A 19813-nucleotide genomic window follows, 5' to 3' on the forward strand; every position below is an offset into this window, starting at 1 on the left:
GATAAAGAAGATGGGGTACATACATATATAATGGAATACTACTCAGCCATGAAAAAGAATGAAATAATGCCATTTGCAGCAACATGGATGGACCTAGAGATTATCAGACTAAGTGAAGCAAGTCAGAGAGAGAAAGACAAATACCATATGATATCACTTATGTGTGGAATCTAAAATACAACATAAATGAACTATCATGAAACAGAAACAGCCTCACAAACCAGAAAAGACTAGTGGTTGACAAGGAGGGAAGTGTGAGGGAGGGAAGAATTGGGAGTTTTGGATTAACATATACAAACTATTATATATAGGATGAATAAACAACAAGGTTCTACTCTATAGCACAGGGAACTATTACAGTATCCTATGATAAACCATAATAGAAAAGAATATGAAAAAAAATGTGTATAACTGAGTCACTCTGAGGTACAGTTGAAATTAATACAGCATTATAAATCAACTATCCTTCAGTAAATTTAAAAAAAGCATTTTTTTAAACAAGAAATACCAATGAAGCATAAAACAAGCAACAAAAATTTGCACAAGTTTAGACAATATGTGTAAATGGCTGAAGTTCACTTAGAAGAGTCAATAGGCGAAAAAGATAAGAAATTGTCAAAAAGAAAAAGAGACGACCCAATCATATTCAACATGTTTTATAAAATAAATTAGATTAAGTATCAAGAGGTAAAGTGAATAAAATAGAAAACATTCAAAAAGATATGTGTATATATATTAGCTATTCAGAAAAAGATAAACACTACATGAATGATCTGGCTTTCATGATGTACTAGAGGAGTTAAATTCATAGACATGGACAGGAAAATGGTATTTGCCAAGGGCTAGGGAAACAGGGAAAGGGAGTTGTTCTTTAACATGTAAAGAGTTTCAATTTTGTAAGATGAAAAAGTTCTGGAAATCAGAATTTGCACACAATAGAAATACAGTTAACACTAGCTAACTATACACTTATAAATGATTAAGATGGTAAGTTTCATGTTATCTGTGTCTTATCACTCACAAATTTTAAAAAAGAATATTCAAGAAGACAATATAGCATAAGAAAATATAATAAATTAAAGCAACAAGAAGAGACAGGTGACTATTAACTGATCAGAATGATAAGGATTTTCTATAGTTAAAGCAATGGAAGAAATCTCAAAATCAATAAATTTGAAAAAAATTTTAACTATTACATATAAAATTACTAGACAAAGCTAAAGAGCAAACAACAAACTGGGGGAAATAATTGGAATATTAATAAAATGACAAAAGCTTAATATCTTTAATATATTATAATCTCATAGTAATTCTTTAAACAAATGTAAAAACCTTTTTTTAAAAAAATGAATAACACATACACAGTTTACAGAAGACAAAGTTATTCTCCTACTGGGAATCCATAGCTATTAAATAGTCTAAAATCTACACAAAGACTCATAAATAAAAATACTCTTTACATATAACAAAAAGAAAAAAGGAAATAAAAGAAATTATTTGTTGGTAAACAGTTAAATAAATTATGGTATTTTCATCCAATCAATTATACAGCCATGATGTTTTTGAAGAATATTAATCACATGGAAAAATGCACCCACTTAATGTTCAATAAAAACAGCAGATACTAACCTAAATACACAGTACTAGCCCAATTACATTAAAATGTATATTAATATTCAACACATAAGTTCATAAAAAAAGAGGGAAGAAATTACATTAAAATTTAACAACTCTAAAGATTTTTTTCTTCAAACTTCTTTGTATTTTTTAAATTCTCTACAATTGAGTTCTCTTTAACTTAAAAAGATATTAATTCTTTAAAAAGAAAACAAGTAAACAAGTCTTCAACTATACATTATATAATTTAAATGTTCAGCTCCACTTACCTCTTGTCATGGTTGGACTGAACAGTCCCAGTACTGACAAGCTAGAATAGGAGATTAGGTCTTTATATAATTCCCCATTTAAATATTCTTCTGCTTCTTGGACAGACGTAATGTTCACTGGGCATGAAATCCTGTTGCTGGATGGATATTTATAGTCAAAATTAATTTTTAAAAATACTTCTCAGCTTGTAAAAATATATATATATATACTGGACTTAGTATATTCCATAGGATAAACATCTGACAAAATAAAGACAACTGAACACTATTCTAAAAAAAAAAAAAAAAATCAGTCTCATTAAATAAAATTTCTGTCTCCCCAAAAGTGATAAAAAGTAACAGGCTTTTCTCACCAGTGTTCATACTTCCTTAACCTATCCAAGGTGTGTCAAATAAGTAAGGGAATTAGGAGTTGAATAGATCTAAAACTTAAAAAGTCTTATGGTGAAGCTGAATACTTACAGTTGAATAAATTTTAAGAGCTCTTCAGTTCCCAGCATACCAGTGTAAGATACCGGGTTCTGGCCTTCCTTGTACATCTTTACAACAGGAAATTCGGTAACATTTTGCTTGGTACACACATGAGACCAATCTGCACAGTTTACTCTAGCAAGCAGCATGGTGGATGTGCCTAAATAAAAAGAAAATGCACATTTTTATAAATGTTAATGTAGAAAACTCAGTTGTTGAGAACTGTTAATGTCTTTCTATCCCATTCTTATTTCAGCTTCTCAGCAGCATGACATACTCCTGGGGCACTCTCTCCCCTTGGTTCTCTGCAGCACCTCCTCCCATGGGCTCCAACCTCTCCCCAGCTGCCTCCTGTTGTTCCCTTCTGCAGGCTCTTGGGCCAGGGGAGTCAGGAGTTCCCTCAAGGCTCAGTTTAAGTTGCTTCCTCTTCTTGTTCTTCAGTCTCTTCTAGACAATCTCAATAATCATCAACAACCTAAGAAATCCTAAATTTTTAGCTTTGGCCCAGGCTCCTCGAAGTTCCAGATCCATGTGTCCATACTGCCTTCTCCAGGTCCCTTTGAAAAGAAACATCCTCAAACTCAAGACGTCTAAAACCAAACACGGCTTCTTTCCTCTGAACAGTAGTGAACGTTGCCATCCTGTCCAACTCTGAAAGCAAAGTATCGCCTGTCACACCTCCTCACTCCTAAACTCCGCAGGTCTTACCTCATCAATCCGCGTGCCTTCCAATGTTACCACCTAAATTCTGAGTACCTCTTATATCTGTCCTTTTCTCTTTCCTGCCACCATTCTAGTCATCACTTCTCCTGCTTCATCTCCCAGAATTTAATATGTCTCTACACTGAAGCTAGAGATATCTTTTCAAAACGCAAATCTATTTTGCTATCAGCCCACCTCTACCAATTTTACCAGTCAGGTCTTTCTCACCCTTCAGATCTCTGCATGTGTGAACATTTCAAAGAAGCCTCCATTGACACCCTGATCTACATCTGATTCTTATACTCCTAAAAGACCATGCTCTTTTCCCTACCTCATCGTGGAATTATGTACTCATTTGTGTTGTTGTATGATCTGAGCTTCCTGAGATCAGGGACTGCGTCTGGTTTCCTCATTACTGATTTTCCAGAATCTAGAGCAGTCCTCGTACATGAAATACCTTAAATATGTGTGTGAATATACTATCTAGGCCCTCCGTGATATTTATCTAGGGCTTCTCTGATAGCTCAGACTTCCCTAATGGCTCAGACGGTAAAGCGTCTGCCTACAATGCGGAAGACCTGGGTTCAATCCCTAGATAGGGAAAATCCCCTGGAGAAGGAAATGGCAACCCGCTCCAGTAATCTTGCTTGGAAAATCCCATGGACGGAGGAGCCAGGTAGGCTATAGTCCATGGGGTCGCTAAGAGTCGGACACAACTGAGCAACTTCACTTCACTTCACTTCTCTGATAGCTCAGTTGGTAAAGAACGTGCCTGCAATGCAGGAGACCCCAGTTCAATTCCTGGGTTGGGACGATCCCCTGGAGAAGGGATAGGTTACCCACTCCAGTATTCCTGGGTTTCCCTTGGGGCTCAGCTGGTAAAGAATTTGCCTGCAATGTGGGAGACCTGTGTTTGATCCCTGGGTTGGGAAGATCCCCTGGAGAAGGGAAAGGCTACCCACTCCAGTATTCTAGCCTGGAGAATTCCACGAACTGTATAGTCCATGGGGTTGCAATTGAGTGACTTTCACTTTTCACTTTCACATATCCAACCTGTCTCAACAGTATAATTTCATATTTACTTAATCTAAATAATTTCTTTTCAGCCTGAGAAAACACACAGCGGAACCTCAAAGAGAAATTCCTACTTGTTCTCTACTAATACAGTTGACCCTTTAAAAACACTTTGTAGGTTCACTTACGGATTTTTTTCAATAGTGAATACTACAGTCCTACATGATCCAAGGTTGGATGAATCCACAGATATGGAAACTGGGATATAGAGCAAACGTGTATGCTGCTGCTGCTGCTAAGTCGCTTCAGTCGTGTCTGACTCTGTGCGACCCCACAGACGGCAGCCCACCAGGCTCCCGCGTCCCTGGGATTCTCCAGGCAAGAACAGTGGAGTGGGTTGCCATTTCCTTCTCCAATGCAGGAAAGTGAAAAGTGAAAGTGAAGTCGCTCAGTCGTGTCCGACTCTTCACGACCCCATGGACTGCAGCCCACCAGGCTCCTCCGTCCATGGGATTTTCCAGGCAAGAGCACTGGAGTGGGGTGCCATTGCCTTCTCCGGCAAACATGTATATGGAGGGCAAAACCTGTTATACTTGGATTTTCTCCTGCACGGAATGTCAACACCCCTAATCCCTGTGTTGTCTAAGTCAACTGTATATGCAAAGTTCTCCAGTTCTCCAAAATATATAATTAGGTGCAGAGATATCAAAAACCAAATAACAAAGTAGCATACAACTCAGCTAAAGAAAGAAAGGAAGAAAATCTAATAAAAGGAAATTTTCATATAGTATTAGATCAAAGAAGGAATCTTTGTATATCAATTTAATTCTAAATTAGGATGTAACCTACCCTTATGACTAAAATTGTGAAATGCAATATTTTAATATTTTATCATCAAAAGTTTGAATACTAACAGTTCATCCTTACATTGTGATCCTAGATTCTATCTCAGAGTCTAGTCATCTTATAAACCTGCTACCTAGTACAATGTCTATTACATATTATGTATCCAATAAAAATTTGTGATATGTACCCTGATATTTCTTCATGAACAAATTTTCAGTGTTTACATTAAAGTATGTTAATACCTGAATAATATATGAGCATACAAAGATAAATCTTTATTCCTTCTAAGCTTAGATCTACTCTATAAAGTTCTCTTCTCCTTTATTTTAGTCATTTAGTCAATAAATATCTAGTGGTGCATGTACTGGTCCTTGTTCCGATGGAGTACCATACTATGTATTGCCACCAAAGGACACCATTATGACATGGTGTCATAATAAATGTAGTTCTCTCCCTTCAATAAGCATCCTCAATGGGTCTACCACTGCTTAAAATGTCCCGGCAGTCCAAGCCGGGAAAACTTTGATGTTATCTTTAAAACTGAAAAAAGAATATTGATATATATTATTAAAAAATGATAAGGCTACTTATATTGAAGTTATCATATTTTAATTTTCTTTGCTGTAAAATGGTTTCAATACTTAATCCTGTTTCGAGTGGAATAGTCTAATGTTCTAAGATTACTGTAGTATTACACCCCACATACTTTAACAACACAGCAATTTCAAATAAGGATCCTAATTTAAAAGAAAAACAAGACTCTCAGCTACAGACACTATGTAATTATGAAAACTTGACATTTGCTGCCACCTTGTGACTGAGTATAAAATATTCTTCATCCTCTTGGACCAAAGATAAAAACTGGCTTTTTCCCAAAACTAAATGCCCAAAGTATTACAATATTGTCCTAGTTTATAAAATTAGAGTATAGGCTTCACCATAGACACCAAACATTATTGTTACCTACAGTACGCATTTCTATACACAGCCCCATGAACTTCCAAAATAATCCACCTATCTGATATCTAATTACTAAAAGAATTGTTATTCATAAAGAACATACTAATTGAAAAAAGAAATCAAGTCTTTAGGTTGGTTAATATGCTTTTTTTATTCTACAAACACATACAACTCAGAGTCCTTGCATTGAGGGGTCAGGTCTTTCTTTGGTCATTAACAGAGAAGAAAGTAAGAGAACCTTCTTCCATTTTCATTTGGTATCTAGCCAAATGGGCTGGGGAGGGGGGATAATTCTAGTATTCAGGGACATTACCCAATTACTATTTCATTATGGTTTATATTTTCCTACTTTTTCTTTCTTCTAATCATTTTATCAGTAAGGCTGGAAACGCTAAGAGAAGAAACTTAAATCAGTCTGTAGATTGCAACCATAAAGGAGAACTAGAGAGTGACAGGATTTGCCTTTAAAAAAAAAATAAGGATCATATTATCTACAGACTTAATCATCCCTTCACTTGGGGAATGAAATAATCAAACAATGGATCAAATGTAGTTTGGAAATGAATGGAAAAGAAATGGATCAAAAATGATTTTTTATATCTCTGATGTTTTTATTATTATAAAACATATTGTATTTAGGGTTGACTTTCTGGAATCAACTTCTTGAATTCACAAAAGCCCCCCCTATATATATATATATGTATATATATATATATACAAACACACACATACACACACACAAGTTGTACACCAGTACACCTTTTCCACAAAATAAAACAAAGTTGATGAAACTCTATTATATTTGCTAATTCATTCACTCAACAATTATTAAACATGACATACTCTGTAATGTAAGACAATGCACCAAGTCCAATGAGCTGAGTATAAGGCATACTTTCTTCCCATAAAGAACTGACTAAATTATAAAAGAAGCTATAAGCTAATGCTCCCAAAAAACTAAATGGTGGATGCATTTCTGGAGTAGCCAAGAAAAAGCCCATTTAGCCATAACAGCTTTTATTAACAAGAAAAACAAAGTAAGAAGAAATTATATTAAAGATACAAAGCATGATATAGACTGTCTTATTCGAATGATTACAAAATATTATACTTACCTAATCTACTACTCTCTCTCTTACTAACACTAACAGGCCTCCCCACTCCTCCTTTTGTCTTTGCTGGGACAGTGGCATAGACATTTTGAGTTCATTGCTTGGATTACTGTTTGTCTACCACTGAATCAGGTTTCATAGAATAGTTAAAATAAGAAGATTCTGGCTATTAAGAAATTCCCTACCCATGAAAAGCTAACTGTATAGCTTCAAGAACACTGGGATCTTAGAGCTTTCATTAGACTGTGAGACTATAGGCTTATCGATCAAAATTTTATTTAATAATATTTAGTATATATTTAATAATATTTAACAGTGACTGGCACATAGTAGGCACTCAATAAATGTTTGCTGAATGACTGAATTCAGCCAAAAAGTTTACTGGATTAAGTATAAAGCTATAAGACAATTTAATGAAGACAATCAAACGGAATGCTCCTAACAATTTTGAAACTCATGGTTCCTTAACGTATTAACCGTGGAGACACAAACATAATAATCTGAAATTTTGTTTGGTTTTCTACATCTTCAGCGTGACACAACTTTACAAATAGCTATAGCTCAGAACCATGAAAATAAACACGCCTACAACAGTGTAATACCTTTCAGTTTAATTGCCACGTCGATATAGGACTGCAGAAATGCCATGGATACTGCTTGCCCTACATTAAAATAAAAAATTAAATAAATATTACAACATACATATTTCTAAAGCATCCATACTTATACATAACAAACATATAGATTAATGGGGTATCTCAAAATTATTTTATACTAAGAAATATTCTAATATGCAGCACTCAGTATTGTCCACACATTCAAGAGAGTTCCAAATACAACTAATTTTCTACATTCATATGGCAAGGAGTGTAACTGAATGGCTATTGTTTGAAGATAAAAGCAATATAATGCCTATAAACCTACAATAACTGTTAATCTATTAAAATCATTAGCTTGAATAATAACAATTTTCCAAATTAGTAAGCTTAACATCTAGTTTAATCATAATCTTCAATTTATAAGTCAGATATATATAATCAGGGCTTCTCTGGTGGCCTGCATGGTAAAGAACCTGCCTGCAATGCCGGAGGCTCAGATCCCCTGGAGAAGGGAACAGCAACCCAGTCCAGTATGCTTGCCTGGAGAATCCCATAGGCAGAAGTGCCTGGCGGGCTACAGTCTATGAGATTGCAAAGAGTCAGATACGACTGAGTGACTAACACTTTGACTATACTATATACTATCAGTTTTACAACCCTAGAAACAGCTCCAAAGTAAATTGTTTAAAAGTGTAGGACGTATGAGAGCTATGTCATTTTACAATGTGTAATAACAGAATGCAAAAGTAAAATCTGCCTACTTTAAATGTCCTAATATGCAGTACAGTAGTCACCTCTAAAGGCTCATAATACTCACAGCCAGCATAGAAAAGCACTATGCTGTCAGAAGCCGTTACTGTCGCATGAAATGTCTCTTCTGTTAATTCCACAGTGAGTTCCAAAGGTAACTGTCTCTTCCTGTCTCTGTAAACAGTTTCTTCCACTTCATCATCTTGAATTCCTGAAATGTTTGAAGAGAAATTAATATAGATATAAATCTATAATTTAAAATATTTAAGCTCTTCTCCCAGGCAAGCATATGAAAAGTTGGCACTTCACAGAAACTCATGAATTCATACTATCTTAATATTTAAAATGCATATTTAGAAAACTTTCCAGTTGTCTGGCTTCCCATCTTAAATGACTCTCAGATGCTTCCTGACCTAGAAATGATCAAGTTTTAGTTAATTCCAAAAGGAATTACTTACACTTGTCAATAATATAATAAATATAAATATAAAAATAATAAACTTGACAACAAATAACATTTGTTTCTAATCAATATATTAATTTATAACCTAAAAAAGTCCTACCACACATGTTTGACAGTATTTCTTTAGCTTCTACTACATAGCAAGCACTGTGATGGACACTAAGGAAAGTGGTAAGCAAAGCAGACATAGTTCCTGACCACACAGTTTCTATCCACGGAAAAGTCGATCAATAAACTCATCACTAAATAAATACATAACTATAAATGTGATCAGTTTAAGAAGAAAGGCAAAAGATACAGTGAGAGAGTTTAACAGGGAGATTTAAACTGGGCGATCCAAAGTCTACCAGATAATCAATAAAAGAATGTTTTAGACAAAGAGAACAACATATGCAAAGACTCTGAGACATAAAAGAGCTCAGCATACTCTAGGCACTGAGGGAAGGCACATTTGACTAAGACAAAATAGACTGAAGAAATGACGTGAGAAAACTCTAGGCTTTCTAGATCATGTGTGTATTAGTCGCTCAGTTGTGTTCAATTCTTTGCGACCCCATGGACTGTATGTAGCCTGCCAGGCTCCTCTGTCTATGGGACTCTCCAGGCAAGAATACAGGAGTGGGTTGCCATTTCTTCCTCCAGGTGATCTTCCCGATCCAGGATTGAACCGGCATTTCTTATGTCTCCTTCTCCTGCATTGGCAAGCAGGTTCTTTACCACTAGCACCACATGGAAAGCCATAAAAGGCCATATAAACCAAGAAATTGAGATTTCATTCTATGTGTACTGAGTTATGGGTAGATTCTGAATATGTAAAACTAATTTCATTAACCACAATATATAGAAATATTGAATCATTGTGGTATACAACTAAAACTAATATGTTACATATCAATTAAATCTAAAAAAAACTTTTCATTAAGACAGACAGACCCACCCACCCATTTATTCATCTATCCATTCAAGTATGTAGTAAACACACATAAACACACATATTCTGAATTAATAAATGTCCTGTTGGAAGTTTGTACAGATCATATGGTAACACTGGAGGCACATCTAACTTGATTAGAGAGACAATTAAAGCTTCCTAGAAGTTGACACTAGCTGAACATTATTAAAAGAAAAATGAAACTTAAGAAGGCAGTAGAGGCATCTGAGTAAAATGAACAGCATGTACAAAGCAACAGTGGCATGAAAAAGCATGAAGCTGGAAATCTGAATGTTGACTAAGCATCTGATATTAAGAATTCTTAACCATATAGATGTAGTAATAGCATTATGTTAATTTTAAAAGAATACTTACATGTCTGGAATACAGGGAAATATTTATGGGTGAGTTTATATGTTTGGAATTAGGTGCAAAATAATAAGTAAAGGGCTTTGACTGTAACAGGATTAGCCACTGACTGATGTTAGTTGGGTGAGGCCAGGAAATGGTTATCTGGAGGTTTGTTCTAGTATCCTATTTTATGATACATTTATAATTCTCTGTAATAACATATTAAAAAGAAAGGAAGTGAGAAAGACAATGCATTCAGAAAACTAAATTATTATTTTCCATATGATTTCCAATATCATAAAAGACTAGATCTAGATTTTAGTATCACATCAGCAATTTTTAGCTGTGTGACTCTAGTCAGTTACATAACTCTGAGTCTCAGTGTTCAAACCTGTGAACCATAAGAACCATAAGTGTCATAGAATGTGATATTTGAAAGTATCTTACACTATTAATTTTAAGATACTTTCAAATATCACATTCTATGACACTAAAAGTTATGCCCTCAAGATCAAAATTAAAGGCCAATGTTCTCATTTACAGTATTTTCTTATTATTCACATATTTTCATTATCCTGCCAGTCCATTCTTATTTCCTAATCCATCCTTTCTTCTCTTACCTTGTTCTAACACTTTTCTGCTTTCCGATTCTCTTAATAAGCCACTTTAGTTTTTAAATATATTTACTCCTTAGCTCTACATTTCAACTACTTATCAACGTGTATATATATTCTTTTTAGTCACACAGGTTTTTTTCATACTCTCCTTTTTGTAGAGCCCAGTTCACTTAATTCTGATTCACTGTGTGTTCATTTCCTTTGAAGAGCATTTTTCTTTATATTCCACTTTTACATGGTAACAAACTCTTTCCAAGCCTCATCTATCTTTCCTAATTAATGAGAAGGAATGAAAATAAGAGGGCAATTGTGTGTTTGGGCACAACATCATACTATATTATGAGTCAATATGGATTACAAACATAGGAAGTTAAGACCAAACACCCCCCATCCCCAAAACACAAGAACTGGGCTGAGGAGCGAAGACAGGAGAGAGAAAAAATGAGAAGGCAGCACCAAAGGGCAAACTGAAGCCAGAGAGTCACTAAGGAAAATGACACATGGCAACAAAATTTTGAAAAAGGCAACTTCCACTGAGGACAGGAATCCTATTAAACTGACACTTGGACTATGACTTTGAAAGTTTGAATATATTAACGATGGTAGGAATAAAGCAAGGAGCAAGAGACCAGAACACAGGTCTGCCTATACAATGATGATGGTATGGAGAAGAACTCTGGCTTAAATCATTAGCAGTTCTAACCTCTGTATAACAGAAAACTAGAGCAGTGCTCAAACCATGAAGCTGGTCATGTATCAATTAAAGCTCAGTGAAAGTGAAAGTGAAGTTGCTCAGTCATGTCGGATTCTTTGTGACCCCATGGACTGTAGCCCACCAGGCTCCTCCGTCCGTGGGATTCTCCAGGCAAGAATACTGCAGTGGGTTGCCATTTCCTTCTCCAGGAGATCTTCCCAACCCAGGGATCGAACCTGGGTCTCCCGCATTGCAGGCAGATGCTTTACCGTCTGAGCCACCAGGGAAGCTCAGTTAAAGCTCAGAGGCCTTACTAAATTTATACAGATTGTGATCATCATAATAAACAGGTCTCATGAAAAGAATATGCAAATTCCTTCCTTCCTGGGACTCGTAATGACAGGACTACATAAAAAGTATCTACTCAATGGGACTCATGATAAAAATTCAATAATTTCCTAAACAGGATACACTTAATAAATGCACAAGACATAATCCCTGCCTTTGAAGTTTATAATAGACCAGTACAGAAGGGAGAAAAGCAAATGAGCAATTTCAGAATAGGATATGTTATGAAGTATCAGGAATGATAATGGTCATAAATGAAATTTCAAGTCAGAATGCTCCACATGCCATTTGTGACTTTGTGCAGATCATTGAACTCTGCCAAAACACAGATTCTTCACCTACAATGAAGGTAACCTCAGCTAACTCAAAGGATAACAATCAAAGTAAAAAATGTGTGGGAAACAGCCTTGAAAACTATAGAATACTTCAAAATGTAAGCGATAGAATAAAAAGAAAAACAGAATTGGTAAAATTATGTTAAAATAATGTTAAAATTAATGTTAAAATTATTTTGACATTGTGTTAAAATTAATTTAACATTAAAATATTAATGTTAAATGTTTAAATGTTAAAACATTAATAATTATTTTTAATGTTATTAAAAATAACATTAAAAATAACTATAAAAATGTTATCAAAGTTTACTCCTTTTACTGTTAACAACTGGATTCATTTACAACTACAAATATAACTACAGTCATCAGAATTTCATACCCTAATAGGAGTAACAAAAATAAATATCATATTGTGGCTCCTGGGTCCTTTTAAAACATGGACTAGATCAGTAGGACTGAAAGAACTGATCTGGAGGATAAAGGCACAGGCAGAAAGAGAGAAGCCTAACATATAACAATGAAAGGTATCACACTAAGCAAAATAGAGCATCCCTGTATCTTTTCACCCAATCAACTTGCTAAAATGTGATTCAAAATTAATTTCTTCAGGTCTCTTCATATTCTTGAATGTGAAAGTTAATTCATTGAAATTTCACTGACCTTAAGGATGCTGGGCAGAAATGGGAGGGGAACATGAGCATCAAAAAAACACATTACCTATATTTAGATCTTCCATGTCTTCATATTTGCTCATTTCCTCAATGTACATGGTACTTTCCACATGGAATACTATTAAATCAATATGACTTAATGCCAAAAATTCCATTTGCGCTTCCTAGAAATACATTAATTTTAAAAGATATGACTAGAATATAATGAGCCATTTTAATATATTTTACTTGACACTAAAATGAAACTAAACCTGTGAATTTCAATTTTAATACTTAAAAATAAAAATGGGAAATTAACTCCACAATATTAAAAGTATCTAAACATTATAGAAAGATAGTGCAGGCTACTAGAAAAGAGGGCAAAACACAAAACTGAAAGTCTCACTTGCTTCTTGTCACAGTTACATTCTGCTGAAATCTGAAGTATTTTACATATAACAGTAAGTCCTACCTCAATACAAGATACAAATACATACAATTTTATTGCAAATAGCACCAAAATTCTTTTGATATTTTACATGACTTAGTGACCAAACCACCACCACCATTCAAAATAATACTTAATCTAAAATAATTTCACTAGAGAGGCCCCTGGTGGCCTAGCAGTTAGGACTGGGGCTTTCGCTGCCTTGGCCTGGGTTCAATCCCTGGTCGGGGAATTTAGATGCCACAAGTTGTGTGGCATGGCCAGAAAGAAGGGGAAAAAAAGTAATTTAATAAAAATAAATAAATAATTCCACTACAAAGTTCAATTGACTGTTTGGCCATAAACATAAAAATAATACCTGGCCCCAGGTATTTTAAGAATACCAAATTATATTCCATTGAAATTATTCCATTAAAATTTCTTACACTAAGGCTCAACCATAACTTTTTTAAAACATGCAATTTTAGGCCACTAGATTATTTTAGTAATTATCCCTGCTGCAACCTCACAATCAAACTTGCACGAATGAGGAGCTGTTTCTTACAGATGAGCAAAGAAAGTGGTTTCTGGAGATGGAATCTACTTCTGGTGAAACAGCTCTAAAGATTGTTGATATAAGAACAAAAGATTGAGAATCTTACAAAAACTTAGTTGACAGAGCACCAGCAGAGTCTGAGGGGATTGAAGCCAATTTTGAAAGAAGTTCTACTGTGGGTAAAATTCTACCAACTAGCATTGCATACTACAGAAAAATCATTTGTGAAAGGAAGAGTCAATCAATGTGGCAAACTTCACTGTTGTCTCATTTTAAGAAATTGCCTCAGCTAGCCCAGCCTTCAGCAACTACTGTCAGCAGCCATCAACATCAAGGCAGGACCCTCCATGAGCAAAAAGATGTATCAATAACCTCAGATATGCAGATGACACCACCCTTATGACAGAAAGTGAAGAGGAACTGAAAAGCCTCTTGATGAAAGTGAAAGAGGAGAGTGAAAAAGTTGGCTTAAAGCTTAACATTCAGAAAACTAAGATCATGGCATCTGGTCCCATCACCTCATGGGAAATAGATGGGGAGACAGTGGAAACAGTGGCAGACTTTATTTTTCTGGGCTCCAAAATCACTGCAGATGGTGAAATTAAAAGACGCTTACTCCTTGGAAGGAAAGTTATGACCAACCTAGATAGCATATTAAAAAGCAGAGATATTACTTTGCCAACAAAGGTCCGTCTGGTCAAGGCTATGGTTTTTCCATTGGTCATGTATGGATGTGAGACTTGGACTGTGAAGAAAGCTGAGCGCTGAAAAATTGATGCTTTTGAACTGTGGTGTTGGAGAAGACTCTTGCGAGTCCCTTGGACTGCAAGGAGATACAACCAGTCCATCCTAAAGGAGATCAGTCCTGGGTGTTCATTGGACGGACTGATGCTGAAGCTAAACTCCAATACTTTGGCCACCTCATGCAAAGAGTTGACTCATTGGAAAAGACCCTGATGCTGGGAGGGATTGAGGGCAGGAGGAGAAGGGGACGACAGAGGATGAGATGGCTGGATGGCATCACTGACTCGATGGGCATGAGTTTGAGTAAACTCCGGGAGTTGGTGATGGACAGGGAGGCCTGGCGTGCTGCTATTCATGGGGTCGCAAAGAGTCAGACACGACTGAACGACTGAACTGAACTGAGAGGCTCAGATGACGGTTAGCATTTTTTAGCAGTAACTATTTTTTAACTAAAGGTACATACATTATTTTTTTTAGACATAACGCTATTGCACACTTAACAGACTACAGTATAGTATAAATGTAACTTTTATATGTACTGGGAAAACAGCATGAACTTTAATTCTTCTATAAAACCTTTTTCCCAATAACAAAGTAATGTCCTATTTTGGAACCCTTTATCTAATAGTAAAAAAAAAAAAAAATAGCTTCAGTAAGTATTCTTTCCATTACCTGGTCTAAAAGCAAAGCATAATGACCTCACAGTACACATATTTGAACAGTATTACAGTTCTCAAAGTATTTTCCTATTTGGTCTTATAATATTTCTTATAAGTTAGAAGGAGACGTTTTATAACTATTTCACAAATCAGAAAACTGAGCTGGAAGAACTTAATTCAGTTATCTGGGCCCAGAACTAGCAGGAACGAGATCAAGGCTTCTGACTCTTTAACTCTGTATTCAGCAGTCAGTTCAGTTCAGTTGTTCAGTCGTGACCGACTCTCTGTGACCTCATGGACTGCAGCATGCTGGGCTTCCCTATCCATCACCAACTCCTGCAGCTTGCTCAAACTCATGTCAATCGAGTCGGTGATGCCATCCAATCATCTCATCCTCTGTCGTCCCCTTCTCCTCCTGCCTTCAACCTTTCCCAGCATCAGGGTCTTTTCCAATGAGTCAGTTCTTCTCATCAGGTGGCCAAAGTATTGGAGCTTCAGCTCAGCATCAGTCCTTCCAAAGAATATTCAGGACTGATTTTCTTTAGGATTGACTAGTTTGATCTCCTTGCAGTCCAAGAGACTCTCAAGAATCTTCTCCAACACCACAGTTCAAAAGCATCAATTCTTCAGTGCTCTGCTTTCTTTATAGTCCAACTCTCACATCTATACATGACTGCTGGAAAAACTATAGCTTTGACTAGATGGACCTCTGTCAGCAAAGTAATGTCTCTGCTTTCTAAAATGCTGTCTAGATTGGTCATGGCTTTTCTTCCAAGGAACAAGCATTTTTTAATTTCATGGCTGCAGTCACCATCATCAGTGATTTTGGAGTCCAAGAAAATAAAGTCTCTCACTGTTTCCATTGTTTCCCCTCTACTTGCCATTAAGTGATGGGACCAGATGCCATGATCTTAGTTTTTTGAATGTTGGGTTTTAAGCCAGCTCTTTTCACTCTCCTCTTTCACTTTCATCAAGAGGCTTTTTAGTTCCTCTTCACTTTCTGCTATAAGGGTGGTATCATCTGCATATCTGAGGTTGTTGGTATTTCTCCCAGCAATCTTGATATCTGAATCCAGTATTCATACCAAAGACTTATGCAAGAGAATTTAAGTTTAAACTATCTGACCATTTGTAAACATATCAACAATTTTTTAGCATATGTTTAAAATATTTAGAAGATATTTCGAAGAGATCTTAATTAAGAAAAATTTAAGGAAATTTTTAAGAATTTAAGAAATTCAAAAATTTAAGAAATTTACAAAGGAAATACAGGTGATCTCACTAGTCAAAGTTATCAAAGAAATGCAAATTAATATGGAAACTCTTCTTGTGCATAGAAATAATTTTTTTTAAAGATTACTACTCAGTACTGGCAAAGATGTATGAAGAACAAGGAATTCTAAATCCTTCTGGTAAAATAATATTTCTGGAGGGAAATCTGACTGTGTATTTTAAAAGTCTTTAAAATTCCCATTGACATGTACACACTGTACGTGTACACACATGTACACACATTTTATTAATAAAATGCCTTTCCATGGAAGAAAAGAAAGAAAAATCACATTCAGGGGAAAAAAAATGAAAGTCAATTAACTTCACATATGAAAAAATAAAAATAAAAGAGTAGAATCTAAAGAGTAAAACAAAAACACTAATCTGAAAATATACATGCACTCCAGTCTTCATAGTAGCATTATTTACAATAGCCAAGATATGGAAGCAACCTAAGTGTCTATGAACAGACAAGTGGGTAAAGAAAATGTGGCATACATATGCAATGAAATACCACTCTGCCATAAAAAAAGAATGAAATTTTGTCATTTCCAATAATATAGATGGACCTGGAGGATATTATGCTCAATGAAATAAGTCAGGCAGAAAAAGACAAATGCTGTACATTATCACTTATATGTGGAATTTAAAACATAAAACAAATGAATATAACAAAACAGAAACAGACTCACAGATATAGAGAACAAACTAATGGTTACCAGTAGAAAGAGGGAATGGGGGAGGGAATTAAGAGGTACAAACTACCATGAATAAAATAAAAAAGTCACAAGGATATATTGTACAGCATAAGGAATACAGCCAATAGTTAATAATAATTTTAAATGAAGTATAATCTATGAAATTTTTAAATCACAAAAAAGATTAATTAAAAGTGGTTAAAGGCCCGAGCTCTGAAAAAGAAACATCTCACTTAACAAAATTTACTTCCAGAGATTTAGCAAAGGGAAATAAATCAGTGATGCCCAAAACAAGTGTTTAAAGGCAGGCATCACAGCACAATACCAAGTAATGAAATATAACTGTATGTGAAAGGTAGGATGTATACAGCATGAATCTAAATTTCTTTAAAAATATGCATATGTAGATATACATATATTTATATAAATACACACACACACAAACACACACGGAAAAAGAGATTAACAAATGAAAATAACACACCAAAATATTAAAAACAGTTATCTCTGAATAGTGGCAATTCATAGAATTTTTTTGTAATAAGCATATGTTACTTTAGGACCATGTGTATTAACCTCTTTTAAATAAGCACACGTTGTAGACCAATATAGAAAATGACCAACCTCTTCTGCTCTTCTGACGATAACATTAGTATCCTCAGGAATGTCCACTTCCAAAGAGTCCCTTTATCAAAATGGAAATAAATGTTATATGTTGCCAATCTCAAGAATAATAGTCATCCAGGAGGTCAATCTAAAACTGAACTGAAAATTTTATACTAAAAATGTTTATGAAAAAAGATTACAATTTAGTGAGACTGAGAAATTTTTCATGTAAATACAGACCAGGTTTTCTATACTCTATCTTAACCTACACCTTCATTTAGTAAAGTTTAAAGGTCTAACTATTAATCAAGCTGATAATTAAAGATTTCAACTCAGCAACTGGCTCTAACTATATGAGAATCTATTAGAGATTTGACTTTATTTACCAGTGAACAGATGACCAAGAAAAATACCAGTGTCTTACTAAATAGATAATAGTTACTATTCCATGCTTAAAATACCTTAACAAAAGTAGAACTCCAGCTTTTCCCAGAAGACGCCAAGCAACCCATTCTGCAGTTGTTCTATCAGCTTCATAAGTAGCTTGTTGACCAACAATAAAAACCAGTGGTAATCCTAGTTGTACATGAACAGTTGAAACTTGTCTAGGATCTCCAGTAACTTCAGTCTTCATTTAGAAAAAGAACAAAACGTCTTCACTATGTGATAATAATGTTCCAACATTTGGATTTAAACCCTGCTAATAATAAGTGAAAAAACAAGTCTGTGAAATAAATCCACAATTAACAAAAATGGTCTCATGGTTTTCTAAGTTTCATGCTCCCATGTACCTATATAATTTAAACTAACATATGAAACTAACAAATTTTACAACTAGTTATACAGATATTTACAACCATGAAGAATAAGGATATCAGAGAAACCAAAAAAAGCAATGAATAAAACTGTGGTGCCGCTGAATAGAGATTTGAAATGAAAACGAAACACCTAACAAATTCTTCCATATGAGAATTTAACATATATAATGACATATTACAGAACAATGAGGAACATCTGAGCTGACATCAGCTTGAACACACATCTAACTTCACTCCTTCCAGAAATCCCAGGACAACTTCAGCAGTAGGATTTTTCAAAACAGATGAACATACATACATGAAGAAAGGAAGAGAGTAAAGGCAGCAAAGTCTTAGAAGCTAGAGAACAACAAAATCCTAGCCATGAGAGGAAAGGATAAGAAACAATTTCACTTTAACTGCAGAATCCTAAAACAGCCCAGGAACTGTCAGTGCCTGGAGCCTCTGGAACAGGAAAAGAAGGAGGGGAAGGGGAATGATGGCAGGAAGGCTCTAGAGTAAGAAAGAACAGACAAAACCTTTGGAGAAGCAGTTAGATCTCTAGATCCTCTTCCCTAACTCCTTAGGCAACTACCCCTGCATCATACCAGAAGAAATCTGGGGGGACTGCAGGAACAGCTGAGTGTGAATACCATGCTCAAAGCAGAGGGACTGAGCAACCAAATGCTGAGACTCCTTCTAGCCCCTCCCCACTCAGTTTCTGGTAAGCTAGCAACCAGACTTCTGTATTTCAGCGGAAAACTGGAAGATCTTTCTCTGGGGATCTTGAACAACCACAAGTAAAAGCCTAAAGCTACTGACATTGTGGTTCACCAAAAACCTGCCCAGGTCCAACCACCCTATGGAGCTCAAAGTTAACAAGTCTGATCCATAGTCTCAGAATTTCCAGCCAACTTCTTTAGTTTCATATTCGAAATCATGAACAAGGAGTAATAAGCATCTGAGGAAAGCCTCTAACATGAAAGACCAGAACAAAGAGAAAAACAAGTAACATGGAGGAAACAGATTATTCAGGAAGAAGAAAGGTTCAGAAAACCACCACCGATAAGCTCAAAAAGATGAGAAGATACTGTATCAACAAAAAATGAAAACTAAAGTTGAATAAATCTGCAGAAAGTATGGGAAAAGACAGCTGGAAAATAGAAAAGATAATAAAATTGAGGGACTAGTTCAAGAGACCCAACATTCAAACAGGAGCCCCAGAAAGAGAGAAGGGAGAAAACAGAAGGGAAGAAATCATCACTGAAATAAATACAGAAATTTCCCACAGCTAAAGGAGCACAAGCTGCCAGATTGAAAGAGCC

The 19813-nt window shown here is 35.3% G+C and overlaps 1 protein-coding gene across 8 annotated transcripts in view; it reads right to left on the minus strand.

Annotated features, from left to right (window-relative positions):
• Positions 1-19813, minus strand: part of TXNDC16 (thioredoxin domain containing 16) — an 87886-nt gene that overhangs the window by 24959 nt on the left and 43114 nt on the right. For all 8 annotated transcript variants that reach the window (XM_061158072.1, XM_061158073.1, XM_061158070.1 and 5 more), the window contains 7 exons: positions 18153-18319; positions 17710-17770; positions 12797-12914; positions 8408-8551; positions 7594-7653; positions 2349-2517; positions 1887-2023 (listed from right to left, as the gene is read on the minus strand). In XM_061158072.1, coding sequence (XP_061014055.1) covers positions 1887-2023; positions 2349-2517; positions 7594-7653; positions 8408-8551; positions 12797-12914; positions 17710-17770; positions 18153-18319 — 856 coding nt within the window. The remainder of the gene's footprint in view (positions 1-1886; positions 2024-2348; positions 2518-7593; positions 7654-8407; positions 8552-12796; positions 12915-17709; positions 17771-18152; positions 18320-19813) is intronic.

Source organism: Dama dama, chromosome 12, assembly GCF_033118175.1.
Source record: "Dama dama isolate Ldn47 chromosome 12, ASM3311817v1, whole genome shotgun sequence".
NCBI classification, from domain to species: domain Eukaryota; kingdom Metazoa; phylum Chordata; class Mammalia; order Artiodactyla; family Cervidae; genus Dama; species Dama dama.